The sequence below is a fragment of the Bidens hawaiensis genome, unplaced genomic scaffold, assembly GCF_021521415.1.
Source record: "Bidens hawaiensis isolate Kalapana, Puna unplaced genomic scaffold, B.hawaiensis_p1.1 tig00001575_1, whole genome shotgun sequence".
NCBI lineage: Eukaryota > Viridiplantae > Streptophyta > Magnoliopsida > Asterales > Asteraceae > Bidens > Bidens hawaiensis.
The window spans coordinates 424,596-439,990 of record NW_027491088.1 but is presented as its reverse complement, the minus strand read 5'-3'; the positions used below and the strand labels follow the sequence as shown (position 1 = coordinate 439,990).

Genomic DNA, 15,395 nt, shown 5'->3' with positions numbered 1-15,395 from the left:
TCTAGCACATCGATCATTTAGCTATTGTGTTTCACTTTTTAAACGCATCTTAACATCAAATAAAGTGACGTGTGTATAGCATGACTCTTAAAAAATCATATACTTTTATGACTAGTTGACTACTATTAAACTTTGTACATGTTTGTTTGTCGCATTGGCATCTAGTCACTCATTTTTAGCAAATATATTAATCTTTACATTAGTTTTATTTATTTTAAACAAACAAAATAAGTAAAAAGTTATATTAGATGGCTTGGTTTAAATCGTAAATTTTAAAACAAAGTTATTCATGATATACACATGCGAGTTTTTATCGGGTTATATATTAATATAATTAAAATAAAATATTTTTAAAAATAATATGGCATTTGCCTACACCGATATCTGATTATCTGGTGGTGTAACATGTGTTCTTTTAAATCGAACACTAGACGGGTTATATGGATTTAAAAGTAGGTTATTATTATTATTATTAAAGGGGTTGCGATGCAGCTTGTTGTCCGCTTATATGCACTTCATTGTAAATCGTTTGAACCACAAGTATTATTAAGTATAGATAAAAAAAATACTTTTAAAAGAATTGATAACGTCACAACCAGGGGTGACAATCTTGACCTAAACCCTTTCAAATGAGTCAAATTGAGTTATTTTAAAAGTTAAATGAGTTGTTTGGGTAAAATGTTTTAACTAAATGGGTCAAAGTGAGTTATTGAAATTCCATCCTTTTATTTTCGAGTCAAAATGGGTCGACAAGTTCAAAAAAATGGGTCAATGTGGGTTAGTGTCTTAAGGAAATGTGATATGTTTCGGATCAAAACGGGTTTTCGTACAAGACAGGTTTCGGCACGAAACGGGTTTCAGATTGGAACGGGTTCGGTTCAGGTTTCAAGCCAACACGAGTTTTCACCCGTAACGTGTTGGGTTTTGGTTTCTTTTGTTTCTTTTTTGGTCGATTCCGGACTCGTTTTTGTTCGTTTTTTCAGTTTTTTTGTTCGGTTTGAATTCTTATAGTTTCGTTTTGATTGATTTTTTCGATTTCGATTGATGTGGTCCGGTTTTGGTTTTTTTTATTTGTTTCATTTTCGTCGATTCTTTCGGTTTCGATTCGATTCTAGGTGTTATTTTTATGGATCGAGGACAACGTAGGAAACATTTTAGTGTTTTTTTTTGTTTATGATTTATATTTTGAGTTATAATTTTTTTATTATTATTTTTGAATATTTTTTAGGGTTTTTGATCTTAATAGAAAACCCCTTAAAAAATTCAAAAAAAATAATAAAAAAATCATAACTTAAAATATAAATAAAAAACGAAAAATCTAAAAAAACTTAAATGTTTTCGCCGTTATTTACGTTCACAAAAAAAAAAAAAAAACAAAAAACTCAAAACCCGGTTCGACCCTAACCTATTTCAACCCAAACCAAAACAACATTTTTTTAATTGACCCGTTTTAACCCAAACTCATTATAACCCATACTCGTATTGACCCATGACTCGTTTCAACCCAACCCAACCCAACCCACCCGCCACCTCTAGTCACAACTCAAAACACATCCATGGAAAGCCACGTGGCAAAACAAAAGTAGACGTGGACCTTCTTCTTCTTCCCCACGAACACCATTCCATAACGAACACCAAAAAAACTAGAAGAAAAGAAGAACACAAAATGGATCTTCGAAAGGTTGAAGAAATAGTGAACGATTCCAAAGGCGGAATCATTGAGAAGAAAGACGCAATCCTCTCAACCTTGTCCAAACCCAAACCCAAACCCAATTCCGACGCCGATCCCACCACACGGCCGGTTGATTCCGCCACCGCTCTCCAACTCTTCCTCGACCACATTCCGATCTCCTCCATCCCTGGAATCCACAACTCCCCCTCCACAGGTACTATTTCCACATCGCCATTCGGTTTACCTTTTAACCGATAAACCGAACCGAAATTATTATATGTATTATTAATTATATGAATATATTTAATATTACTATATGATATGCTAATATATACAAATGTGTGTTACAACTTATTCCTAAGCTCAAAATGTTTTAAGCCCAAACTTTCATCTTCAAAATAAAGGCTTGTATTGAGCTACTTTAGCTAGGTTCAAAATAAAGGCTTGTATTGTAGCGGTGTTGAGGCGTTTTGGGTCCTAGTTGGCAGTGGGTTACGCCACACTACAGATGACCTTATATACTTAATATATGTGGCGTAATGATTGGCGTGATGAATTGGATGTATGGCAGTTTTGGTGGTGAAGACACATACGTGTATGAAGGATGGGATTAAGGTGCTGTATGAAAAGAATGTGAGTGGAGCTCTTATTGATGATAGTTCAGAACCGGATCCGACCACCAGTTTTACTGCATCGTTCTCCCATCCGTATATTGGATTCATCAGTTTTTCTAATATGGTTCTTTGGTCTCTCCAGGTAATTTTAACTCCTCTGTTTGGTTTTGGATTTTTGTGTTTTTGATAGGTATATGCATTGTGTTTGATTTGCCAGTTATATGATATACATTTCCATGCATCAGTTATTCATTTTTTTAAAGTTTCACATATATGGCAAATTGGTGGTTATTACTTTGAATCATTATGCACTTAGCCACTTAGGTGCTGGTCTAACAATTTCTAATAGTTAAAGTTAGATTACTTCTGTAATAACATCGTACTCGAAATTAACGCAATTACTATGAACAAGACTTAATAGAGACATGAACGAACAATCCTTTGCGGGTCAACCTGACCCGACCCCTACTGAAATTACCCATTTTGATCCATGAATTTTCGGTTAAAGTTTTAAAATTTGAATTTTAAATTTATGGAACCAAAGAGAACAAATGCAACTCAATGATACCTCTAAAACGAATAAGAAATAAGTATACAAGTTATATAACTTGCCGAGCAACCTGCGAGTTGATTGGCTAGCCAACAAAGAGATTCAACCCACTTCAGAATTCATTAGTTCATGAAAATGAAAATTGGTACCACCAAACACTCCCAGATTGCTGAAACCACCATTAAGTTACAATTTTTTTCATGTGTTATTCTGAAAGAATAGTCGGTTTAACTGTATGTGATATTCTATGAAATAACAAACACCACATATCATTTACAGACCACTAAAGGTAGACGACATCAAACATGGAAGTTGAGAACAAAAGACTCTTCTTTTATCTTTTTTTGTTCAAGCTGGTAGTAAAAGTATATGATTTTCAAGGAAATAAAAGGTACCTTTTTGTGTTTTAGTGAGAGGATTATGTTTCAATGAATATGTTTTCTACAGAGAGAGAAAAGGGAGAGAGTAGACTTAATAAAAGTTATGGGGGGAAATCAAATTGAGAGAATGAAGAGTTTGTTAGTTTTATTAAAGAAAGAGAGAGGCTTTATGCATCCCACATCGGCTGATTGAACAAACATACAAGGGGGAGTTTAGTATAAAAATAAAGGCCTTGGAATGAAAGAAGCATACCTTTCTCGGCCTTTTGGCTAAGATCAAGTGTAGTATCTGTTCTTATCAGTTTAATATCTGATATGTGAGCCATCGGTTCACTCGATATTAATCTTATTTTTTATGGGGGAAGATCTGTCAAAGTAGCTTGCTGCTTGGGTCTTCATGCGTCGCCTTGGTCTTACACTACCACCAAGGCCTGGCGCACCCCTCCAATACCTAGTTTAACATTATTGTGCCAATTAGTAGATGGTTTTGCTACGATCTGAATTCAGCAATTAGATTGTGTAATAGAGACTTCAAGAAGATCAAGTATGAAAAACTACTTTGTTCCTAGCCAGCCCAAGCCTGAAAAGTGAAGAACCTGTGAGAAATATTGGTAAAAAGTTCACCAATATTTCTAGCATATGAACTGCTTTTTTGAACCTGTGAACCTGTGAGAAATATTGGTAAAAAGTTCACCAATATTTATGTATCACACAGTCTTCAAGTATGACCCTGTAAAAAGTTCACCAAAATAAGAATTGATTCTAGCATCAAAAACCATCCGGTTTCGACTTTGAACTGAAAATTCTGTGAAATATAGAATTTTGACCATACCCCACATCCCTTTCTCTACACCAGCAAGAAAAAGTGTCCCTTCACTTGCAGAGCTCCAAATCACACCGTACCAACTTTAGGTTTTATCATCGTTAAAACCAAAATTTAGAACATCAGTATATATACTAAATGCTTCATTTTCTTTTAACTAGGTTCCCCAACAGAAAATGAAAACAAAGTATTCAATCTTACCCAAGACATGCAACCACAAATTGCCAACTTGGAGTAACTGCTCCTTCCTGGACAGTTTACATACATCTACATAAGAAAAAAAGCAGTTCATATTTTTCAATAATCATTTTATGGATTAAAATTCCCAAGAATAAGTATATGAGTGATTAAAAAATGAAATCACACCAGAATATCTGAGTTCTCGTCTACTGTGGCCAATGTAACAAGCTGTGATATAACTCGCTGAGCAACCTGCGAGTTGATTAGCTGACCAACAAAAATAATACGATTCCCTTTATAATACAGTAGAAAGATCCAAAAGTCCACATGGAGTCATGACAGCTGGCATTATAGGCGGAGGGGCTCCTATTCTTGCTACACTTGGACTGTAAATGGCTCACTTTTAAATTTTAAGGTAAAACAGATATGATAGGGATCAGGGACTCTATTCACATATTTATACATGAATTCTATTGTGTTTTAGATATCTAAACAGAGATAAAAAAAATGTAAGGTGCAAGCAACTGAGAAACCATTTCCTACCAATAGTAATAGTATTTAAATATTTAAAATGCTATAGGTGGGAGTTGGATTTGGGTCTATTATGAATGAGACTCAAGAAACAAAGAGATCAATCTTAATAAAAGTTATGAAAGGAACAAATTTTGAGAGAATGATGAGTTTGTTAGTATTATGGAAGAGTTTTTGCATATATCCCACATCGGCTAAGGGAGATAACATATAAGAGCCGAGTTTTGCATAAAAGCAAACGCCCTCAATTGGATTAAGCATACCTTTCTCGGCCTTTTGGCTAAGATCAAGTGTAGTATCTGTTCTTATCAGTTTAATATCTGATATGTGAGCCATCGGCTCACTCGATATTAATCTTATTTTTTATGGGGGAAGTCCCGCCAAAGTAGCTTGCTGCTTGGGTCTTCACGTGTCGCCTTTGTCTTACACTACCACCAAGGCCTGGTGCACCCCTCCAATATGTAGTTAAACTTTACTTGATACATAGGTTGAGATAAATGGCTGTCTTGGATGGCTTGTTTAACTTTGTCATATACTTAGATGCCTAGTTTAATTTTGAGCATGAGCTCAAACGAATGCTGGCTTGACTTGTTTATGGCTCTGTTGTAAAGCTCATTTAATTGTGCTCTTAGCTAGTTTAACCATCGTTTTTTTTGCTTCTGAGTTTTATTCATAAGTATAGTCTTATATCTTTTGTCTATGATTTATCATTTCCAATGTTTTGTTTGCATAAAGCAATAACAGATTAACACACCATCTTATTCTTATATTTAGAAAATTGAATATCAGCTTGATGCTCTTGAAATATCCCTCTAGCCTTAATTTCTTTAAGTGCTTGGCATCTGTCTAGAATCTCTACTCTTACGTGTTGGCATTTTTCTCCACTAAACCATTGGTAGAAGAATCATTGAATCAGAGGAAGTTTTTGTTTGGGTGTTTTAGCGTCTCAAATAATTCGTTTGATTTGATTTTTATCTAATGAATAACGTAGAAGTTCATAGCTCTGATCAATGATGGAAGAAACTAAATATAGATGTTTAAGAGCGACTGATTCTAACATAATTAACAAGTTACTGGTTGCAAAAGATCTAACCAGAGTTACAAAACTCAAAGAGAATCTTTTAAAGAAACCAAATCTGCTTATATAATAGATATATAAGCAATTTAAAGGATACCCAAGCCATAAATGCTGTAAAAGTTCAAGTTTAGACTAATCCAATTATGCATGTTGTGTTTATAAGAGCATGAACCTGCCTTATTAAATTTTCATGGCATCTTAAAAAAATATATAAGTTACTTGTTACAAGGGACAAGCAAATTAATGGAAACAAGAATATTAGAGTGTAGGAATCAAAATTTAAATCCAAGCTTTAAGCCCCACACGAGAGTAGTTTAGTGTCCTTTTTTGGTTTTTTGCATAAACGTTGTTGTGAGGTTTTTACTTCGTGTCAAGAGGTGCAGATACATGACAAAGCTAATTCTGGCGTGCTGCAAATAAACGACTGTTTGACCCTCTTTACACGGCTATATAAGTTTAATGGTTGTTAATGAAGGCATCGTTTTATCTATAATCTCTTCAATAAATTTGCTATAATTATAATTATATGTTAGTAGATACATAATAGACTATTCATAAGAAAGATCAAATTGATAGATTGATGTTTACAAGAAACAAGGCAGCTAGCGTTGTTAGCTTTATTGAAAGAAGAATGGGTTCCAGTATCCCAGGCTGAGTGAACTAACTTACAAGGGAAAGTTCAGTACAAAAACAAAAGCCCTGGACTGGAAGAAGCATACCTTTCTCGGCCTTTTGGCTAAGATCAAGTGTAGTATCTGTTCTTATCAGTTTAATATCTGATATGTGAGCCATCGGCTCACTTGATATTAATCTTATTTTTATGGGGGAAGATCCGCCAAAGTAGCTTGCTGCTTGGGTCTTCACGCGTCGCCTTTGTCTTACACTACCACCAAGGCCTGGCGCACCCCTCCAAATTCTAGTCCAAGCCTGGTTACATTTGCGGTGAAGAACCTGCTGTATTAACATCCATTGTTTCAATAATATCTAGTGTTGGAATAATCAAATAAATGAGCGAACCATATTCTTCAGTTTGTATACTGGTAATTGTGGTTTTTAGGATATAACTTTGGTATACTGTCTCTTATATACTACTGTAGCGTACAAAGTGTCATGTTTCTAAACAGTCTAAATCATAACAGTTATACTGCTTAGGGGAGTTAACTGTCAGGTTCTTAGCAGTTAGCAGGAAGTACTGAACCACCTGGAGCTTGTGTATATCAGTCGCAACTTGTCTGACTATAAGTTCATGTTAAATATCTTTCTACTTGCAAGTTACCATTTGGCATGTCGTGCATATTAATAACGTATAATATTTAGACAGACTGGTTTTTGTTTCAAATTCAAATCTTAAGAGTGGTCAAGTTAAAGCAAATTTCCAATATCTTGGTGGTGCTTCTTTGCAGTAAGCAGGCTACTTTTGTGTCTGATAGCCCTAACATGGTTCCAACCGATCTCAGTCCTGGATGGTCCTGGACCATTCCGAGCCGGTACTACATCCCGAACCTTTGATGGAGAAAATAATCTGAAATAATAAGAGCCATATGTATAATCACAAACCACATTACTCCAAGGCTGTCTTTTGTATGATCATAGGTATCAATAACAGTCAGTAAATTAAGTCAAGGAACAACACCTTTAACATTAAAATCTAAAATGAGAACAAAGATCCACTAAATAGAATCATCATTTAAGTGATAACTATTTGACTGAAACTAGCTTGCAACATTGGTACCACAGGCAGGTCGCATGCCACGTCATCCAAGTGGTGATTGCCAAATCATCTATAATTACTGCATGCGATGATAGCAGAACCAATCAAGTCTAGTATTCCGTTCGATTTCTATTATCCATCAATGAGCGCAAATTCTAATGCCTGCAAAAAAAAAGGAAAAAAATTTTTTAAGCTCTCAGAGAGATTTTACATGCTGTTAGTCAAATATGTAAAACTAAAATACTTTGCTAAAATGGAAGCGGATCACATGGGTCAAACGGTTTGAAAGTCAACCAAAGTATATTCAAATTTCAAATGCATAAACCTTCTAAAGTGTTCTAATAGATTATTTCTGTAATAACACCATAAATCATATCAACACAGATATCCACAAAACTTAAAAGAGACATGGACAGGGGATCCTTCGCAGGTCAACCACTCAACCTGACCCGAACCCTACTGAAATCACCCAATTGACCTATTAGTTTTCAGTTGGAAGTTTCAAAATTTAAAATACAAGTATGATGATAATTATTGTTAATAGTTTGAACCATTTTGCAATTAACTATTTAATAGATAAAGTCTACTATAGAACCCCCACCCACACACACAAAATAGTGTACAGCAGTCAATTTATACGGCCTGTATGATGTCAAATAAACTCTGCACACCATACGGCGTATGACTTTGTCAGTCAAAAACATCATATGACCATTTTCTCCGTGTCATCTGGCCCGTACATGTCACTGGTGTTTGGATGGTCTGTTAACGGTATTTGTTTTGCTCTTCCCAATTAAGTTATCTTATGACCCGTTAAACATCTATCATGGTTATGGATTTTTATCTGAGACGTGTTCACAGATGAATGAATTCAATTCTAGGAATTTCAAAAACATCAAAGAGGAACCAAGATTGATCATGATAAAGGTTTGAAGAAGATTAAGCCGCATGGATTCTTCTCTTTGCTTGGTAAAATACCAGCTGTTTCCGAGGCTAAGGTGAACTCTCTCAACTGCAAAAATAATCCATTTTTGCTTTCAACTTGAATTCGCAACTTTTCTTATTAAATTATAATCAATGTTTATTTGATACTGTTAACGTGATCCAGATAAGCGAACTAGCCGCATTATTTTTATGGAATCCTGTATTCCCTGTAAAACCGGACCAAAGCCTCTTTCATGTTCTTTTGTTGCTGTCTAAACACCGGCTGAGTGTGGTCCCCGTGACCGAGTCTTTTAGCTCAAAGGTTGTTGGCTATGTTACTGAGGTGAGTAGTCATTTTCACAGACCGTATGTGTCCATCTATACCAATTCTCTCATAATATTAAGGTTAACATAATTGTTTATGTAGCATTCAGTAAATCATATACTCCTACAATCGAGTGGGCTCGAGTGGTTTGACAGCATTGCAGATAAACCATTGTCAGATTTCAGGTTCTAAATCCCGCATGCAAATTCTTAACTTACTTTAAAAATATCAAAAAGCTAATCTTGAAAGCTACTTGTTAGGTTTGAACACGACGACCAAATTGTTTCGGTCTACAATGATCAAAGCATTGCAGAAGCAGTTGATGTATTATGGAATAGCAAAGTTTGTGCAATTGCAGTAGTGGACCGACAAATGGATAAGCTCATCGGATGTATCAGACTCAGTGACATCCATCATCTTTTGGATGATGATCACATATTTAACGAACGAGAGTATGCATTAATTCTTATCACATATTTATGGCCATTTATAAGTTATAACAACATTTTGGTGTTTTAATATACAGGGATACAAGTGTTGACCGGTTCATACACAGAGATACGGGTACAACCAACGATGAGGTGAACCATGAGCTTGGGGCTCTTATATCAGCTGGCACTCTTGTACTGAACAATAAGTTTGAACCGAGAATGGACTCGCCGGTTACAAACATGGGAACCGATACGTTGAAGCAAGTGATGAAGAAGTTAGCGGAAAAGAAAAGCAACTTTAGTTTTGTTGTAGATGAGGGCGGACGGGTGAAAGGAATGATAACATTAAGGGATATACTTATGGAGTTTGCTCCTCCTTGTATGGACTCTAGGATTGATGGTGGTAGTTTCTTTGACATGGCTTTGAAGGAGTCTGGGTGCACCATTAGAGATGGGACCATGGTTCATCTTTAATGAAACGGTTAACACCGTTGACCATCGGGCAATCCGAATCCATCTTTTGTATGTTTTGACCAGCTAATCGAGCTTCCAACTTTTAAGATTGTAACTATACAAAATTGTAAAGAAAAAACATAGTTTAGGTTAAGTGTAATGGTTTTACTAAGGTGACTGATGGGTATGGATCAACGGTTGATCCCCACTGGTCCGATGCGGGGATCCCCACTTTTCACACAAGTAGAAGCGATCACTTTTCGCGTGAGACCCTTTAAACACCACCCCCTTATCATCATTTCACTACTAAAATGATCTCACTGACCATGCTCACGCTCCTCATTTGGGAAGAGAGTGAATCAAAAATTACTTTTTTTTTGTTTTTCAGTTATTTATATTACTAAATAACAAAATGGTGTAGAATGACGGAGAATAAGGGAATGAATCATAACACGGGTTAAGGGATAAGGTTGAATGATGGATGAAAGCCGATGGGGCGGAAGAGAGAAATGAACCATACCATATAGCCTTATCAGGGTCGGCCTTAGTGTATGGCAAGGTGGTCGACGGCCACAGGCCCGAATTTAAAAAAAATAAAAATTATATGTATGTTTATGAAAAAAGATATGTATAATCACATTTACTAACCACTAACTTGTCTAGTGTTAAAAGAGAGATAACATCTAACCAAAACGTTGTGTGTTCTAGTCTTATCTGAGACATTCTTAAGTTTATTTTTATAGAAAAGTTTTTTTACACAACTCAAATCATAATCAAGTAATCCCATTTAAAATTAAATTGTTTAAACCCAACAAAACTTAAAAGCTCAAAAAAATTTCCATCTTCTCGGAGCCGGCCCTGAGCCTTATGATGTGTAATGGTCCCACTTGATCTTTAAACAAAGAAATCAAAGAAAAAAAATAAACAAAAGAGTGCGAGGCGTGTGCTTGTAATTTTGGGGTAACATAGAAAGAACCGAGAGTCCCGCGCATAAAGCCGTCGTTTCTAGAGGTGTTTTCATTATAATTTTTCAATAAGTTACAGCTTGTTTTTAGTCGGATTGGGTTTGCTATCCAAAAGGGGTTGCGGCGCAGCTTGTTGCCGTCTTACCTGCCACTTCATTGTAAATCGTTTGGATGTTTCTATGAAATATAAAAGGAGTCAATAAGAAATTGGGTTATAAGTTAATAAGTTAAAAAAAAATATAACTTATTAACTTATGACACTAAAAGCAAACCAAAACACCTTATTCCATTTCAACAAGTCCCTAAAATAAGCAACCCCAAACTATAAAAGCATAAACACAAACCTCCCATAAACCCTAATCACAGCAGTAACAAACAATGGGTAGAAAAGCCAAAGGAACGCATCGTTTAGACGAATACTACAACTTAGCCAAAGACGTCGGCTACCGCTCTCGCGCCGCATGGAAGCTCATCCAGCTCAACTCCAAATTCTCCTTCCTCGTCTCCTCCCACGCCGTCCTCGACCTCTGCGCCGCTCCCGGCGGCTGGATGCAAGCCGCCGTTAAACACGTACCAGCCGGAAGCCTCGTCATCGGCGTTGACCTTCACCCTATCCGCCCAATACACGGCGCCATTGCCATTCAGGAAGATATTACAACGCCTAAATGTAAATCCACTGTCAAGAGATTAATGTCTGAATATGGAGTTAAGGCTTTTGATGTGGTGCTTCATGACGGTTCTCCCAATCTCGGTGGCGCCTGGGCGCAGGAGGCTACGAGCCAGAACGCCTTGGTTATAGATTCGGTTAAGCTTGCGTCAGAGTTGTTGGCGCCGAAAGGCGTATTTGTTACTAAAGTATAAGCATATGCTCTAATTTACTTATTTATGATCATTATTATTTACGTTAGGACTGGATCACGAGAGAACACATTCTTAGTGACAGAACTAGAGGATTCCGTACTTTATATATGCAATATAATGAAATATATATACTACATCTATCCAGCATATGCGGTAGTATATGTTACATATAGAGGGTTTGGATCAAATACAAATGAAATTAACGTGCTAAACGTGAGAATCAAGTAGAGTAATTATGTAATTACGTCATAGAGTAACATAGAGTAATTATAGAATTACTCTATGACGTAATTACATAATTACTCTACTTGATTATCACGTTTAGCATGTTAATTTCATTTGTACGTTAACTTTCCCCTACATATATATGTAGTTTATTATATATGTGTAGTAGTATACGTAACATATATATATGCAATATATATTACATATACATATATGTAGTATATACTACCACATATATTGCGATAGAATTGGTTAAGGGGTTAACTTTGGATTTGTTGGCAGTTGTTTGAGAAAGTTGAGGTGGATAAACCGGCTGCTAGTCGGTCGACTTCTGCTGAGATTTTTATTGTTTGTTTGAAGTATAAAGCCCCTGCTAAGATTGATCCTCGTCTTTTTGATGTTAAACACCTGTTCCAAGAAGGCAAAGAACCTCCAAAGGTAATTTAATTTATATTGTTTCTACAGTTTGTGTATTATCATATATAGAGGGACTTTGTTATAGAACTAGTTTTGTATGTGATCTCTGAATTGTGTGAATTGGGCAATTCAGGTGATTGATGTACTTAGAGGGACAATGCAGAAGAGGCATCGCGGCGGGTATGAAGATGGCGACACAACTTTGAGGAAAACATGTTCGGCTACTGACTTTATTTGGTCAAGTGCGCCTCTTGATGTTCTTGGCACTGTTACATCTATAAACTTTAAAGATGACACATGTCAGCGTATCAAAGATCACGAGTTGACTACTGAGGAGGTAAGCATTATGTGATGACTTGCGTGTTTTAGGGAAGCAAGATTTTAAGCATCTGTTGAAGTAAGAAACGCCCCGTTTTCTTTTTCTTTATTATTATATACGCTCACACAAAAAAACACGCCTCATGATCTTGAAAGTTAATTTTTTCGTTTGTTGTATTAGGTGGCGGATTAATCTCAGAAAGGCATCGTCTCCAGAGAAGGTAACTTTTAAATCTGAAGATGTTGAACCGGAGAGTAAGGTTGATGATAATAATGATGAAGAAGAAGATGGATTAAAAGAAATGGAGGAATTGACAAATGCTATGCTTAGGAAGAAAAAACAGGCAAAAAAGATACTTGCAAAAAGACGAGCTAAGGTTTGATATAATTGGATTACTCCAAATCTTGATTCTAGGTCTTTAAAATGTAAAGATTATTTATTAAGGTTTCTTGTTTCTTGTTAATTGGAAATTTTAGGATAAAGCAAGGAAAGCAACTGGGATGCAGAGTGATGTAATGGATGATGGATATATGGATATTGAATTATTCTCTCTATCATCTATCAAGGTCAAATTGACATTCATAACCTTTCTTTTTCATATGCAGTTTTATAAAGTTTGCTTTGTTAATAATAATTCAGGGCAAGAAAGATCTGGAAGTTGTTGACAACACTGAAGATGATGGTGCAAATGATGAAGTAACGGACAGTGATAATGACGGAGGTCAAATGGAATCTGAAGATGATGATAGTGACATGGACTCTGAGGAAGAACGTTGGAGGCGAGTGTGTTTTTTTCTATATATTTTATAGATAAAAATGTATTAATAATTTATATTAAACATATTGGTTTCAGGTATGATGAGAAAATGGAACAGTTAATGGAAGAAGCTTATGAACAATATGTAGCCAAGAAAGAAGGTAGTACAAAGCAGAGAAAGCGAATGAAACAAAAACAATCTGAATATGGTGAACTTCTTGAGGTTTGTTACGGTTTTAACATAGTTATTATGTTAAAACAATTTAGGATGTTTTATTGTTTTATGATAAATTTATAATCTACTTCTGTCATATAGGGCTATGATGTTGCTGATGATGATATCCATCCAGATGAAGATTCTGACTATGATAATCATGATAAAGAATCCAATCCCTTAATGATACCGCTTGATGATGAAGAGCGAACTGAGGCACAAATTACTTCACTATGGTTTAGTCAAGACGTATTTGATGACAATGATGAACACGAAACTTCAAAAATGGATGAAAGTGAAGACGATAAAGACAAAATACAAGTGGATAAAAAACCCGATAACCTAATCATGATCCCGAAAAATCCGACTTCAAAGCACAAACCTAAAAAACCTCAATCCGCTCAGCCTGCTGCTGCTGAAGATTTTGAGGTGGTCTCTGCCCCAGAAACCGACTCAAGTGATGATTCATCATCGTCAGATGATAATGCTGTGGAAACAAAAGCTGAAATCCTGGCTTGTGCTAAGAAAATGTTAGGAAAAAAACCAAGGGAACAAATGCTGGATGATGCCTACAATAAGTGCATGTTTCATGATGATGAAGTGTTACCAAAATGGTTTATAGAAGAAGAGAAGAAACATATGCAACTGATAAGCCCATAACGAAAGAAGAGGTTAATGCAATGAAGGCTCTGTTTAAAGAGATAAATGCCCGGCCTGCTAAGAAGGCGGCCCAAGCGAAGGCCAGGAAGAAGCGGGTTGCAATGAGGAAAATGGAGAAGGTTAGAAAGAAGGCAAATAGTATTGCTGATCAAGAGGATATAAATGATCGGTCTAAGATGAAGATGATTTATACGCTTTATAAGAAGGCGACACCACAAAGACCGAAGAAAGAGTTGGTAGTTGCAAAGAAAGGGGTGCAGGTGAAGCCAGTTAAGGGGAAAGTATTGGTTGATAGGAGAATGAAAAAGGATGCAAGAAAACACGGGATAAAGAAGGATAAGGAAAAAGGGAACATGAAGGGAGGAAAAGGGAAAGGATTCGGTTCGGCTAAGGGTAAGATGGGAAGAAAGTGATCCAGCCCGGTTACGGTATAAAATGGGAAGAAAGCGTCGCTAAAAGAACCGCCTGCAAAAGGGTAAAACAGGAAGAAAGTGAAGCTGCAGCAAGATGAAGGTATGGTTTTGGTTTTGAGTCATGGAGATGATTTTTTATTTGAAATTTTGGTTGTGAGATAATTTTGTTTGATGGATATCGAGATAGGTTTTCGTTTCTTTTTTTTTAACAATTTAAAATCTAACAAATGGAAGTTAGTTTCTTTATATTTGTGATGATACATTATAATAACATGATATTGATCTTTTCAACTTATGATGCATAATTTCTCTTTGTATATACTTGATAATTCTGGTGTAAGTTAAAACAATCAACTAAGTTTCTGACGAATAGTGATTCGAATGAATATTAATAAAAGTATTTTACATTTCTTTGCAAAAAGAGGGTAGGGATCATCATGTCTCTTTCCAAACTACAACTTTCCCTATGAACACAACATTTTTTCTATTGGGATGACGTATTTTTAAAAATTCGTTACAACAAGAATTTGTGAAGTGATAAATATTGCTGCAAAATGCGAAGTCACACGAGACCGTGGTCAACCGGTGCATGTCACTTCAAATTTGCCTCTGTCGTGTTAATTTGAATATGAATGTCAAAATATTATATTTTATTTCTAATATTTTATATGTATCTTTCACTGATACAAAATGTTTGGAGATCATGACAAAGACGTTTTAAAGCATGTGTATGGATTTATCAATGTTTTGTCGTTTTTGTATAGCATTAAGCCTAGGAGATTAGAACGATAGATCGTGAACAATCACTTAGAACATCAACAATAAGGAGCCACAAAAATTTCAAAAAAAAAAATTCTAGTCGACTGTCACATCATCAAAATACCATACTTTA

The 15,395-nt window shown here is 35.7% G+C and overlaps 1 protein-coding gene, 3 non-coding genes and 1 pseudogene across 5 annotated transcripts; all 5 read left to right on the top strand.

Annotated features, from left to right (window-relative positions):
* Window positions 1-1,666: 1,666 nt before the first annotated feature.
* Window positions 1,667-9,723, top strand: LOC143587096 (SNF1-related protein kinase regulatory subunit gamma-1-like). The gene is made up of 7 exons (XM_077068491.1): window positions 1,667-1,886; window positions 2,244-2,428; window positions 8,421-8,537; window positions 8,648-8,806; window positions 8,891-8,973; window positions 9,049-9,240; window positions 9,315-9,723. Exons 1-7 carry the CDS (start codon window positions 1,667-1,669, stop codon window positions 9,691-9,693), a joined length of 1,335 nt encoding a protein of 444 aa, XP_076924606.1. The 3' UTR covers window positions 9,694-9,723.
* On the top strand, window positions 3,466-3,661 carry LOC143588419 (U2 spliceosomal RNA). The gene has a single exon (XR_013145106.1). It is a non-coding gene; the product is annotated as a U2 spliceosomal RNA (small nuclear RNA).
* On the top strand, window positions 5,010-5,205 carry LOC143588379 (U2 spliceosomal RNA). The gene has a single exon (XR_013145098.1). It is a non-coding gene; the product is annotated as a U2 spliceosomal RNA (small nuclear RNA).
* On the top strand, window positions 6,544-6,738 carry LOC143588431 (U2 spliceosomal RNA). Its single transcript, XR_013145111.1, has one exon. It is a non-coding gene; the product is annotated as a U2 spliceosomal RNA (small nuclear RNA).
* A 1,292-nt stretch (window positions 9,724-11,015) lies between the features above and the next one.
* LOC143585257 (adoMet-dependent rRNA methyltransferase spb1-like) lies at window positions 11,016-14,503 on the top strand (annotated as a pseudogene). The gene is made up of 8 exons (XR_013144529.1): window positions 11,016-11,504; window positions 11,970-12,161; window positions 12,274-12,537; window positions 12,640-12,835; window positions 12,936-13,025; window positions 13,099-13,238; window positions 13,313-13,439; window positions 13,533-14,503. The product of XR_013144529.1 is annotated as an adoMet-dependent rRNA methyltransferase spb1-like (transcript).
* The last annotated feature ends 892 nt before the right edge of the window (window positions 14,504-15,395 follow it).